Consider the following 15,154-nt stretch of genomic DNA (forward strand, 5'->3'; position numbering starts at 1 on the left):
TAGAGGGGTAGCATTTTGTGAAGGGAGAAAAAAAAAAAGAGTTTATCCAACCTCTTAAGTAAAACAGCTCCCAAACACAAGAACTTGTCCTCCGTTGGTACAGCTGTAAGTCTACGGATTTATAATGTTAAAATCAGTGCTTCGACTCCCCTCGGTGGACACAGCGGATAGCCCGATATGACTTTGCTATAAGTAAACACACACACACACACACACAAGAATCTAATTTTTACAATATTGAAAAAGGGTATTTACCCAGTATTTGTTTTAACTAGCAATGACATTTATAATAAAGCACGATTTAGTTTAAAACTTCTTACGTTGTTATTACGTCGATCTTATTTCGATAAAACTGCTTTCAAAGATAGATGATGATGTGTTCTTTTGAAATCCCGTTTTTAGTTTATAGGTTTCTAGTATTTCTATGAATTGTGGTGTAATTTTATGTTATATAAATATATATCCTGTAAGTTGTATTTTTATATAACTCATGATATCATCATTCTGTGGTATAGGAGAAATTTATTATATTTAATTAGAGCCCATTACATCACACAAAAAATTATGTGACGTAAGATTTGTAATTTTTGCTCCATAAGCTTATTTCTGTTCGTTGGAGTAAATATACAGCTATGTTCACCTGAAACAACTGTTTATTTCAAGGCTTGTTATCCATTGGATTAGGTTTTTAACTTTTATGGTGACCTTCTATTATAATATGCACACAACCTAAATACATTTGACATTAGCTAAAGCTATACTGATTAGTGAATTATTCAAAGTATATCAATGCTTAATGATTTTAGGAGCATTAATGTTCAAGAAAAAATTAAATCTTTTTTGACAGTTCTCCAGCCATTGTTGAGCCTTAACGGATGTTGATAAAAAGTTTGAACTGACTAACACTAGTGACATGTCTGATTCCACAAACCACGAGATTTTTATTCACTTTTGGCTTTTGTTTGTTTTTGAATTTCGCACAAAGCTACTCGAGGGCTATCTGTGCTAGCCTTCCCTAATTTAGCAGTGTAAGACTAGAGGGAAAGCAGCTAGCCATCACCACTCACCACCAACTCTTGGGCTACTCTTTTATCAACGAATAGTGGGATTGACCGTAAAATTATAACAACGCCATTACGGCAGAAAAGGCGAGCATGTTTGGTGTGACGGGGATTTGAATCCGCAACTTTCAGGTTACGGGTCGAGTGCCTTTACAACCTGACCATGCAGGACCCTTTGGTGTTAGCTTCTTTAGAACGTTACGAGCAATGAAAAGTAGAAAAAAGAATCAAATAAGGAGCGCTAGACAACAGTTCTTCTATTTAACAGAAAAGAATTTAAATGTATGAATGGCTAATTTTCATTATCGAACCCCTGATTTTAGCGTTGTAAATCCGTAGACTTACCAGCGGGGAACTATTGTTCTCCATCACAACATGATAACGCACCCCACAAGTCCCATGCACTAAAGAAATCGACTCTATATTGAAATTTGTTATTATTTTTACACAGCATATGAGTTTTTTCTATGGTGAAAAGAAATGAACTGAACTTTAAGCTTTCACTTTTTATAATCGAATATGCATATAGTTATTTCATATTAAAGAATAATATAAGAACTACAAATTTATTTCCCTTTCAATTTTAAAAACAATGAAACGGTCATTTAATACTGTAGGCATTGGGAAGTATTTGAATAATGCATCCAGTGAAAATCTATTACACGAGCTATGTGTACGAACAACAGCTTCTGTTAGTAAATATCATCACCGCATAATATTTAAACCTATATTATCATATATGATATAATCTGTGTATATAAAGCACAAACAATCTCTCTTTGTGTGTGGGAGGACACACAGATGTCTTATATATATTTCTCAGAGAGTACACTAACATTCTCTATGAAGAAATGCAATGAAAAAATGGCCGCTACTATATATATATATAAAAATAAAAAATGCCAAAATCCTAACTTTCACACTATTTATTTATAACCTAACATATTATTACACAGTTCATTATTATTTCATTAAAAGTTTTAATAAACTTTAAGAACCCATTGTATATATACTTAAAACGTGGTATATACTGTGCGATGGTCAGGGTGGCTTTGTTAAAAAATGTAGCAATCAAAGTAGTGAAGGTAGTGGTGCTTTCTGTTACACACTTTCAACATGAAACTCCTAATGTCCTTCATTAAGTAATCACGTGATATAGTATATCACGTGATTAATTAATTGAGGGTCATTGCCCGCAGGAGTGTCTTGCAAGTGAAGTTGAATGGTTGTGAGTCAAAGTTGAAAGTAGGTATAACTCAAGAAACAGCTCTTTATTTCAGCTTTATAGTGACTGTATTAACTTTACTTGAGTTTATGTATTATTGCAATATTTGTAGCTGCTTTTTCACTGAATTCCTCAGTAGAGAGTGCTAGCACACTATCTGAGATATATAGGATGCTTGTGTGTCCTCCCCTAACACTGTTTGTATGCTTTTATAAAAAAAAATTAATAATGGTTTTTGTTTTTAGTGTAAGGACATGGCACTATCTTTAAATATAATTAACGTTACTTTACGTCAAAGAAAATAAAAACTCAATAGCAGCAATAATGAGATGCAGGGATTTTTGAACTTCCGATCAATATGCATCGTGTTCCAAACTATCATCCCACAAAGTTTGGTCCAGCGCGGCCTAGGAGTGCTTAGATAACGGCGAGACAAACAGACACACATTTTCTATTTTATTTTTGCTTTATTTATGTATATATATATAGTAACTACCTTTTAATTTTCTTTTAAGTTCTTTTAAGGACGGGTATCTCAGCTTCTATAATATAAAATACTTTTTTTTTCAAAGAAAAACAATTCTTTGATAGAAATTATTTTTGAAAATATTATCAGGCTTCATTGAGCACAAACAGTAGTTAAGTATTACTATTGGAATTACATTCAAGAGTAATAAAGGGTAAAATAATGTTCCCCATGACGGTCCTCCTACTTATTACAATGCGCCCTCTGTTAATCAGAATCTGTTGTGGATGCCAAATTTTTTGCAAGGTTTGGCGTTACTAAGCCTGGTCTTATAGTTTATAATTGAATAAAATGCAGGAATGCATATGAGCCTGCATAATTAAGAACAAAACATATATTACGATCGTGTATTTATTTATAATGTACAGGTATGTTTACGTTTCTTAAAGTCTTTCTTTCTGCCCAATGGCCCGGCATGGCCAGGTGGGTTAAGGCGTGAGACTCGTAATCTGAGGGTCGCGGGTTTGCATCCCCGTCGCATCAAACATGCTCGCCCTTTCATCCATGGGGGCGTTATAATGTTACGGTCAATCCCACTATTCGTTGGTAAAAGTGTAGCCCAAGAGTTGGCGGTGGGTGGTGATGACTAGCTGCCTTCCTTCTAACCTTACACTGCTAAATTAGGGGCGGCTAGTGCAGATAGCCCTCGAGTAGCTTTGCGCTAAATTCTAAAACAAATAAACAAAACAAACCTCTCTGCCCAAATTACAAATACAACAGGCAAACATTACAACTGTCTTTCTTTCGTGTTAATTATTAAACAAAATATTCTGGTGAGAATTAAAAAAATATGATGAAAATGGGTAAAAAGAACGTAACGTTTTCAATGTATATCCATGGTTTTAACTGTTCAATATCTTTTAAGTTGCTTATATTTTGCCAGCTTTACCATAACTAATAATACTACGTTCTTTCAGTCTGTTCAGTATGACCATAAACTAACAAACAGATATTTTAAAAACTCAGTATTTACAATTTATCAACGTGTTCATAACGGAAGTCGAGACATGTGTCTCATAGACGTATTATAAAAGTTTCTTATATATCTTGTAATCATGTTTCTTTCTAAAATATTGATCAAATTTATTATATATATTGAAGCCAAAGAAGGGTAGCATCATCTCCGCGTAGCTATCTCAGTATTAAATAAACACGTAACTGTCGATAAAAATGTTTTGCTGACTATTTTGGTTGTTAAGAACATGGATGTAACGTTCGAAATGTATAGTTTCATTATCGTGGTAGTAACATATTTATCGTGTTACTAGGAAATTCAGTAAACGTAAGAATTAATTATAAGTGACCACGTGGTTGTGTGTGTGCCATATACATTTTTGTATGTCGTATATACAGACAGCATATCTTCGCATTTATTCCTACATATAGCTCAATAAATAAGTTAATGCTTCAGGTAACTGTTAAGTCAGTCCAGAAGAAAAATGTAATACGGAAGTCAAAGGTTGTACATTATTTTCTGATAGTTAGTTGCTAATAGGATTGTCCCCACTGTAGCACAACAGCATGTCTGCAGACTTCCAACGTTAGAAACCAGGTGCTCTTGTTTTTGGATCCTGACATCGAAAATGTTAGAAGTAAGTCAATCACTAATTAAACACGTTAAACATTAGTCTTGCTCAATACAAGAGAATATTTTAAGGAACTTACGTATGGAGGTAAAGAATAATGATTGTATAGCAACATGTCAACCACACTATCTCAGTTATATGTAGTGCTGAAGTAGCCTCACGCTATCTATCAAAAATCATAATTTGGGTGAGTATTAATAGAAAGGATTAATTTAATTATTTTATCACCAGTAATTTATTATTCTTATTCACTTTTCTCTTAAACAGCTTTTCTCACCACTTGCAAGAACTGGCGAACCTACAAGCCAGTGTTACTGTTTACTCACCACTCACAACAACTGGCGAACCAACAAGCTAGTGTTACTGTTTACTCACCACTCACAACAACTGGTGAGCCCACAAGGTAATGTTACTGTTTCCTCAACACTCACAAGAACTGGCGAACCTATAACCAAGTGTAACTGTTTACGAAGCGATTGAAGCAACCACAGCGACAAGGGGAAAATTTTATCAATAATTCTAAGAAATTCTAGGAAAAAACGAAGGAGACTGTTATGCGTTATATCAACCACTCTATATTTGCTTTATGTAGAGCTGACGAAACTCTTCGTCAACACTAGGACCTAACAATTTGACAGGACTACAAACACAGTAGTAGTTAACACATTATTGATAATACCGGACTGTTTTAAACAACTCTTGAGGAATGAAATAGATATAGTTAATGACTGAAGTTTATAGTTTTCAACTTGAACGTCACCTTGTGCCCATATTAGGATGCAGTTATAGTCGCTCCTAAAGTTGACCTACTGACTAGTCGAAGGGCAGCCAGTGATAAGATCCTTTGAACCAAATAACGGAATGGATTGATACACAACGGAAACTGCAGAACATGTTCAGCAACGTCACAGCTCGAACCTGAGTATCCACCGGCTGAGACAGCGAAAAGTCTACAAATTTACGACGCTAAAATTCGGGGTTAGAGTTTTCGTGGTGAGCATAGGAGATATCCTAATGTTGCTTTTTTCTAACAAACAAGAAAAACGAAAGAACCTGTGATTTTTTTCTGTGTGTTACCAAAGCCACATCGTACTATCTGCTGAGTCCACTGAGGGGAATCAAGAGCCTGATTGTAGCGTCGTAAATCCGTAGGCTTACCGCTTTTCCATCGGAGGACGGGACGTTTCTATCCGTAGCCCAGTGCGATAATTCGTACTGGGCTATATTCGTCTCACATAGTTATAATTATAAACAAATTAGTGATTGTCGTTTTAGTTCGATAAATTTTATTTTTTACTGATATATTTTAATTTATATATATGTAAAAGAAGGGTTTACATGTTGTTATAAAAATCTGTTAAACCTAGATTTCAGATGCGTAAACCTTATGGGCTATAATGATCATAAGTAATTGATCGAAAATGATGTGGACACATTTGAACTTGATTAATTTCTGCTACAGGTTGTTTCATATATTACTTATATGAATATATTATTTCGCTTGCAATACATAAAAGTAATGGAGACTCGAGATGCTAAAATGAATTCCCTTTCTGCATTTTTTTATATTTGGAATAAACTGTAAAATGGATTTTTATGATAATGGTTGATTAGCAGGAAATTATTTATATAAAAATTGGAACAACGAAAGTCTGATGTCATTGAGAATAACCGAGTAATATGACTTTAGTCACCTAATATACATATACTACTGTTCGTTTTTGGTAAGGTTAAAATGAAAAAATGTTAAGTGAAATTAGGGATTTTATAATTCTTTTATAATGGAGTTATAAAGAGTTCATATAGGGAACAGTATAATTCTCAGCATGTTGGAGTCTAAGGAAGTTAATTTGTGTTTGATAATTAATTTCTAAGGTATTTAAAATAAATTATAAGTATTAATTATTATGATTCTAAGCCTTTCCGTTCTCTTCTTATCCTATTATTAACAACAAGCAAATATTAATTACACAACATATTAACATAGATATTTTTAACATAATACAGTTACATATTGTTAAAACATTATTTTGTAACTTACATGGGGAAACTTCATCAACTATAATGTTTAATTACCTGTAAGTTCATATCTGACATTTTTTTAAGTATATTTCGATTACACAGAAGATGTATTAAAGATGCTGATACTTACCCCACCTGTTTTCACTGTCGGCAGGTTTAACCTGGATTGGACGGTTCATCTGAAAAACAGAAAAATATATACATACACATAAATTACTCCACTTAAAACAGTTTGCTTACTTAAGAAAACTACTTACTCTTACGTACGATGAACCATGTTGTGTTTATTTTACATGTAATTATAATTAGCATCCCAGTCGCGCTAAACATGCTCGCCCTATAATGTGACGGTCAATCCCACTATTCGTTGGTAAAAGAGTAGCCCAAGAGTTGGCGGTAGGTAGTGATGACTAGCTGCCTTCCCTCTAGTCTTACACTGCAAAATTAGGGACGGCTAAGGTTTCTCCTCCTGGTTGGGGGTTGTGCGGTAGGCTAACAATCTACTCACTTAAAAAACCAGCCTGTTAATGAATCCGCAAGCGATTGCGGCCCTATGTTCCTTCATGGAATAGAGGCATAATAATAAATAAAAAAATAATAATTATTATAATTATCAGCAAACACTACGGTCCTCTAAATATTAAATATGAAAAGATAGAGGGATCACTGTAAGTAACTACTGTTACTGTTCTGATTTTCTGAAAATTTTAAAACTGAAAATGAGCGGATTTCGAACATTAGTTCGTGCTTGCTTGGAGTGTTAAAATATGAAACAAAGTCTAATGCTAATTTTATATGACAAATATAATTAATTATAACCATGCTTCGTCACTTCAAAAAAGTTTTTTAGCACCATAACGATAGCTGTGACAAACGATTTATCTAAATAGTGTTTTGACCACTATTGTGTCTGCCGTATTCCGGGTGGCCTGAAGAGCTCTGGATCGAGTTAAATGCGTCGTCGGCAGTGGACATGGCAGATATAGTGTGATGGATATTATTAATATATACATTTCTAATTCTTAAAAAAACCTAAGAGACTAAATAAATAATGTAGTTTTAGGAATATAACAGATCTAATTCTTATGTCTTTATGACCAATACAATTAATTATAATCATGTTTCATCAGCCAGGAAAAGCAAGGATTTCTCTCTCTTTGATGTTAGAGAAAGGAATGTTCTCACTTTATTCCGAAGCAAAGACTGTGTTCTAATATTGCTCTTTTTTCTACACTTATTATTCATAATCCTATACTTATGTCTGATAGCACACCGAAAACAGGTTACTAACTCTTCTTTCCTAGTTCCTATAATGTCTGTTAACATAAAATATTTCACACACTTATGTGTATATTATAAATAGGCCTAGTGTTTTTTTTTAGCTAGAAATGTTTACATTATGTCACGCACTAAATCATAACAATAAATCAGTTCTATTGTTTTGTGATAGTTCTTTGCTTCATTCACATATTACTTTATTAATTGTTTCAGAATAAGGCATTTCACAGTAATTAAATAAATATTTTGAAATGATTTGTTTTTTTGGTTTGTTCTGAATTTCGCGCAAAGCTACACGACGGCTTTATGCGCTAGCTCAATAAATCCTAAGTTAGTTCCTAAGTTAGTAGTGTAACACTAAAGCGAAGGAAGTTAGTCATCACCACCCACCGCCAACTCTTGGGCTACTCTTTTGCCAACGAAAAGTGGGATTGATCGTCACATTATAACACTCCCACGACTGAAAGGATGAGCATTTTTGGTGCGACGGGTATTCGAACTCGCGACCCTCTGATTACGAGTCGAGCGCCCTAACCATCTGGCCATGCCGGGCTTCAGAATTTTGTCTGATTCGTGTCTTCCTCTGTAGCAACTTAAGTTATATATATACATACATTTTTGTTACAAGTAAGAACCATAAAACCTCTTTACAAAGACCAGGCGAAACAAATATCCTATATATGCACCAAATCTTATGATGTAATTGTGTAATTTTTATGATCATACGAGACTAAATTTATATAATCGTTCTGAGCGATAGAGTTCAGCATTATTCTGCTGAGAATAATTAGAAAACGATGCAGGCCTTAATCATCTGTCAGTTTTCATTCAGGATAAATGGCGCATTAACATAAACCCACATGCTGTTTAAATACTAGAACATTGACATTTCGCTGGAAAGAGTTCCCCAAGAAATTCTCAGTGATGTATAGATTTAGTTATGAGATGGTAGTTGTTTAAGATACATTATCATATATACATTCATTATTGAAAAGAATGTAGAAAACATGAAAAACCAAAAAGGTATGTTACTTATAATCCATAATCTATTTTACTAAGTATCAAGAAAATGTTCTCATATTCAATATTTTTTATAAGTGCTATTCAGATTTGTATTTGACTCTGTCAACAAAATCTGTATGAAATTAATAAGAACACTTGTAGCAATACACGTGCTAATCTGTACTTAATAGTTATGAGACTGATCTGTATATAGGTTTCCAATGTTTATTGAAACTATATAATAGGTTAAAATGAGACACATGATATTTCATAATAACTGTAATAATGATCAAAGACAAAAAAACACGGAAATCGTTTGGATATATTTCAAAATCATTGCATGTATGGTTGATAAAGAAAGATATAGTGAAATAATTTTTTTTATTAAAATGTAGATTGTAATGGAAAAAAAATGCAAAAACTTAGTAGAAATACAAAATTGACTACAGATGTACAGTACTGTGTAAAAGTGTCAGATAAAAGTAAAAAAAAAAAAGATTTCAGGTTACTTTAAAAGAATAGTGAAGGTAAATCGCAGGGGAAACATAAACACTTTATTAATCTGTTTGTACAACAGAAACACTGTGCTTTGAGTTCAGCAAAATTTTAATATTTTGTGTGTCCTCCTTTTGATTTAATAGCTACAGATAGTCTTTCTGACATTGTTGCAACACATTTATCAGAGTGCCCTTAGAGGTTTTACTCCATAAAGTTTCTTTTGAAGCAACTTTTGATTTGTTTAGTTTTCGAACTATCAAATTCCAGGTCTGCTCAATTGGATTGAGATCACGGATCTGTTGGAGCCATTGCAACACTTGGATGACTTCAGCAGCTTATTTCTTAGCTAAGTAATTATTTCTATATAGGCTAGATGAGCATTTAGGGTCATTATTTTCATGACGGAGCAGTATCTCATGGAACTTGAACTGGTCCATTATTCCATATATTTTGCAAATATCTCCTGTTACCTAAACAGAAAAGTTCCCCCACACATTAAACTGCCTCCTTCCCCCATGCTTCATTATAGGTGCTATACGTTGAAGTAAGTATATTTCACCTTTCTTCTACTGGACGTACAAGCTACGCTTCAAACTAAATATTTCAAACTTGGACTCATTCGTCCATAACATAGTTTCCAATAATCAACGATCAAATTTTGTGCTTTTAAACACATTTCAGTCTCTTGGAGATTAAAGTGAAGGCGTTTTAAATTGTTACATGATCAAATATTCCACACTCGTTCAGTCATTTTGAAACTGTAGATTTGGACACTTTTCTGTCATTTGGCAAATGGTGGTTTATCTCATGCTTGAGATCAGTAGAAAGTTTCCTTCTGTCCTGAAGGCTGCATAAACGAAGATACTTAACATCAGTATCACTGAGTTTAGGTGTTGTACCTTTTCCTTTCTTATTTTCAAATTCATCTGTCTTGGTCTGCGATCTAGGATTTACTTGACAATATTTGAGGAACATTTGAAGTCTGCAGCGATTTATTGGAGAGTCCAACCAGCATCACATAAAGCTTTTATGCAAACTTTATGCTCTACTGATAATTCTCTATACTTTTTGGGCCGTGACATTACAATAACTTTTAATTTGTAGAATGTTGTTAAGCTGATTTGTTCTAGCATATACCAGTACCATATGCTAGCTCCTTGCTAACTTTTTTCTATATAATTAAGACACTGCATGGGCTACCATGACAGTTATTTCAGACCCTAAATTTGATCAGTATATTCATCCGAGTAGAATCTTTATGACATGACATTGGTACAAGTGTATGGGAATTCTAAGGAATGATAAGTATTCTCACTCCGGCTCATTCATTTGTCAACAGGGATCAGTGAAGTATCACATACTGTTGAAATTTACACATTGTAATTGCATTGAATAATTAGCACCATAAAATGGAAGGAATGACAAAATATTCGCTTGTCCTAACACTTTTCTACACTACTGTACAACAATGTAAAGGGTTAGTTTGTTATCTTAGAGGGCTGTTTCGTATGAAAAAAAAACAATTTGGACTTGTAACTCATGATATATACAGGGTGAGCCAAAACTAGGTGGACAGTAAAAAAACATTTATTTAGAGATCACGTATACGTACAACTACATGTAATAAGACAATTATATTAATGAAAATAAAATGTTATTTATTAACGCAAATGCTCAAATTGTTTTCCTTCTTGATTTACACAGCTTTGAAGTCTACCTCTTACGCTTCGACAACCATTTTTGCACAAGTCACTCTGGGCATTAATTTCGTGAAATGCATCTCTTATGTAATTTTTTAAATCACCGACACTTCTTGGTTTTTGACTATAAACTTTTTCCTTGAGTACTCCCCAAAAGAAAAAATCCATAGGGGTCAAGTCCGGTGAACGTGCCGGCCAATCGATTGGACCTCTTCGACCAATCCATTTCAATGGAAATGTTTCATCAAGATACTCACGAACTCCTTTGGAATAATGTGGAGGGGCCCCATCTTGTTGAAAATAAAAGTCATGTAAATTAGGTTGTTGCTGTAACTGGGGAACAACTTGATTCCTTAGAATTTCGAGATACTTATCTCCTGTAATTGTTCCGTCCAAAAAAAAAAAAAAAAGGTCCATAAACACCAGAACTTGAAATACCACCCCAAACATTGACACCAGGCTGATTTAGCTGTTGTTCTAATGTTAAATGCATGTTCTCACTATACCAGTAAACACAATTATGTCTATTGACATGACCGGATAATTTAAAAGAAGCTTCATCACTCCACACAATGTTATCTAAAATTCCTGGGTTTTCTTCAATCTTGTTCAGCATAATTTCACTAAATTGCAGTCGCCTGTCTGGATCATCCTCCAATAAGCCATTAATTAGTTATGGTCGATAGGGTTTCAACCCAATTTGCGTTATAATTCGCCTCATAGAGGTTTGTGGTATGTTCAATTCCATAGAAGCTCTTCTGGTGGATTTGTTTGGACTTTGAACAAATGCATCGGCAACATGTTGCTTATTATTCTCTGTACAGACTGTTTTGGGTCGACCAGTTTTAGCAGCATTAAGGATTGAGCCAGTGGCGTCGAATTTGTCACGGATACGGTAAATGGTTTGTCTTTTTGGAGCTGGAGTATCAAATGTTTCAACCCACTTTCTCCTTACGGTTTCAGTATTTTGAGATTTCCAATACTCTTTTAACACCCATATTCTTTTATCTGTATTTAAAGTATTTGACATTATGGGTACTATTAACAATCTAAAAAAAAAGAAAACAGATTAAATTAAAACAAATGTAATTATAAAATTGTAATTATATAACACAAATAATATAGTTGCAACATAGTTATAATATACAATTGCATTAATATAACCGATACATAAACCTATTCCAAATGCTGTCACCTACTTTTGGCTCACCCTGTATATATATTACATCCTCGAATCAGTTTTGCCGTGAGGAGAAGTTATTGCACCCAACTATGTCAAAATAAAATGAAAAGCTTTCCAAATGAATGTACAATAAAATCTTCTATCTATATTTCTATCTTTCAATACATCTATCACATAGCACGTATTTATTCATAACTCCAATATAATGAAGGTGTTGATATATAGAAATTAAGAGAAAACTTTTTTCAGGAAACAAATAGCAGAATTATAACACTAATAAAACAAATGTATCAATTACGATGTTTTATAAACAGAAATAGGAAAATCTTGAAATTTAGCAATATAAAAAAAAACAAGGTAAGATGGTTAATTAGAACACTAATGTAATTATTAGTTTCGTTGACATGAGAAATATGGACACATTTAATTTTATTTCATGCCTTTTATTTCTCTTTCTCGCTCATGTTTATGTTTTATATATATATACTTTCAAATGTAAGTTCTTAGAACTACCTACAGAGTATTTACCCGTTGGCGATGTGTTTGCTTGCTGGTTCTCCATTTCTTTTGAATTATGAATAAAATTAAATAAAGTAAAAATAGATAATAATAATAAATAATTGGTGTTAAAATGAACTGTGCAATTAATTCTTTTTCTAATTCTGATTTGTAAATGAGTCATACAATTACATTTTTAACAACTTCATTTGGTTCACATTGTAAGAGTTGTTTGGCATGAAATTTGACAATATAAAAACAATCTCAATTATTACTATGTCCATCACATCCTAGTCAGCCTTGGTGGTATACGAAAGGCCTCATCGGCAAAGGTTATAGCAAACATTGCGTGGTTGACATACTGTATTTTTTTGTCTTTTCTTTCATTCATAATATCTTATAATGAAACATTTAGACATGTGTCCAATTGTTTTTAGTTGTTCCAATTTACTGAAAACAACATTTTGTACTCTGATAAATTACATATCAGTTTAGTAAAAATAATTAATAGGATACTGTTATCTTCAAGACAGCTGTATTTAACTCAAACGATAAATCTTTATTAAATATTTTATTTTTATAGAGACAAAATATATCTCATTGTTACTGATAATGGGAATAAACCCCCTAATATACTCAACTATGTTATTATTATAAATATCTTTTTATAAAACATTTATCATAAAAATCAAGTCAACGTAGATTCACTGTACACTTAGAAAGAGTTACACTTTCTTTTATTATCAAATTGTAAAGCGCTGAACGACTTGTGTAATTATAATAATTATGTTATACAAGCAATAAATCAGGTTTTCTTTCTGTTTTCACAAATATTTCACAAAACGTTGCATTGCTCGTTTAGATTATTTTAATTTAGGATGAGAAATTACAACGCAACGCAATTTATATTCATTCCTGACAACAGAAACCAGCAGCGTTATTTTACAACACTAAACGATGCCATGTGAAAAAGGAAGGAATTATATGAGATTAAAAAGAAATCCACGAGACTCCTTTCCTTCAAACCTCATTTAACGTTTAATTTTCACTCTTTTCGACTAAAGTAAAAGTTAACTGAGTTTCAAGATATCAACATATATTGTGATGCGATATGGGAAATGATTTTGTTGTGCTTATCCTTTGTGCAAAGCTACACAATGAGCTATCTGAACTTTGTCCACGACTGGCAATCGAATCTTAGATTTTCTACGTTATAAGTCCGTAAACTAATTGACTCATCAAGGGACAAAATATAGAAATACAACAACTTTTAGATTATTACTTATATATTTTATATCTTCTTTTCCTTTATATTTTTGTATATGGTAAGAGGTTTTTGTTTTGTCATTTTGGGTTTATGAAATTCGTAAATGTCCGCTAGGATTGCGATTCCGATTTTTGTTTCGCAACCAGTTTGTGCGTTGGCGTGCTGTGAGAGCGACAATAAGATCTCACTATTCAGTCTGACAAGAGCAGTCTGAAATCTGGCGATGTCTAGCTGCCATTTCTCTAGCCTGTCATTTGAAAAGTAATGACATCTACGAGCAACCAATTCTTGTCTAGCTTTACAAGAACCTCTGAAGCAAACAAACTGCTCAGACTAAAAGACATTTTACAGAAACTAAAAAGTATTCGACCCATTAATGATTGACTACAAGAGCAACAAAAGGCTTTCATACCGCTATGCTAATGTATAAGCTGAACATATGTCAGTATGGTATTTATAACAAACTTATTGACATAATTAAATGTTTGAAAATTCAGATTTTATCATTTCATATTTCCTGTTGAATAACTTTCAATTTCAGCAATACTTTGGCCCAACATGGCCAGGTAACCGATTAGGACGCTTAACACGCAAAGTGGGAGTCACCAGTTCGAATCTACGTCTCACCAAACATGCTCGCCCTTTCAGGCGTAGGTGCGTGATAATATTAGGGTCAATCGCACTATTCGTTGGTAAAAGAGTAGCCCAAGAGTTGGCGGTGCTCTTTCTTCTAGTCTTACACTGCTATATTAGGGACGGCTAGTGCAGATATCTGTCGTGTAGCTTTGCGTGAATTTTATTACAAACAGATTTTCAGAGATATATTATTAACATTTTGTACCTTACTGTGTTTACATTAGTTTTCTTTCCTTTTATTGAATAATGTATTTGTTTAATTATATCGAAACATCTCGGATTGATTGTTGTATGTGATATGGGGATTTTATTTGAAATTTACACTTAGAGGGCTAACGCTGTCAGTGAAGGGATAACCGCACGAAGTAAAAATCTTAGACTTAGACGTACTTGCAAAGTTTTTTTTTTTTTAAATTTCGCGCAAAGATACTCGAGGGCTATCTGCGCTAGCCGTCTTTAATTTAGCAGCGTAAGGCTAGAGGGAAGGCAGCTAGTCATCACCACCTCCTGCCAACTCTTGGGCTATTCTTTTACCAACGAATAGTGGAATTGACTGTTACTTATAACGCCCCCACGGCTGAAAGGGCGGGCATGTTTGATGTTAGTAGGATTCGAACCCGCGGATGACGAGTTTTACGCCTTAACACGCTTGGCCATGCCGGGCTACGTGCA

General features: G+C 33.5%; 1 protein-coding gene across 3 annotated transcripts in view; it reads right to left on the reverse strand.

Annotated features, from left to right (window-relative positions):
* The window catches only part of LOC143232652 (CUGBP Elav-like family member 4), a 442,146-nt gene that overhangs the window by 80,720 nt on the left and 346,272 nt on the right, over nucleotides 1-15,154 (reverse strand). For all 3 annotated transcript variants that reach the window (XM_076468313.1, XM_076468312.1, XM_076468314.1), the window contains one exon: nucleotides 6,551-6,599. In XM_076468313.1, the coding sequence (XP_076324428.1) occupies nucleotides 6,551-6,599 (49 nt within the window). The remainder of the gene's footprint in view (nucleotides 1-6,550; nucleotides 6,600-15,154) is intronic.

The sequence above is a fragment of the Tachypleus tridentatus genome, chromosome 11 (genome assembly GCF_004210375.1).
Source record: "Tachypleus tridentatus isolate NWPU-2018 chromosome 11, ASM421037v1, whole genome shotgun sequence".
Classification (NCBI taxonomy): Eukaryota; Metazoa; Arthropoda; class Merostomata; order Xiphosura; family Limulidae; genus Tachypleus; species Tachypleus tridentatus.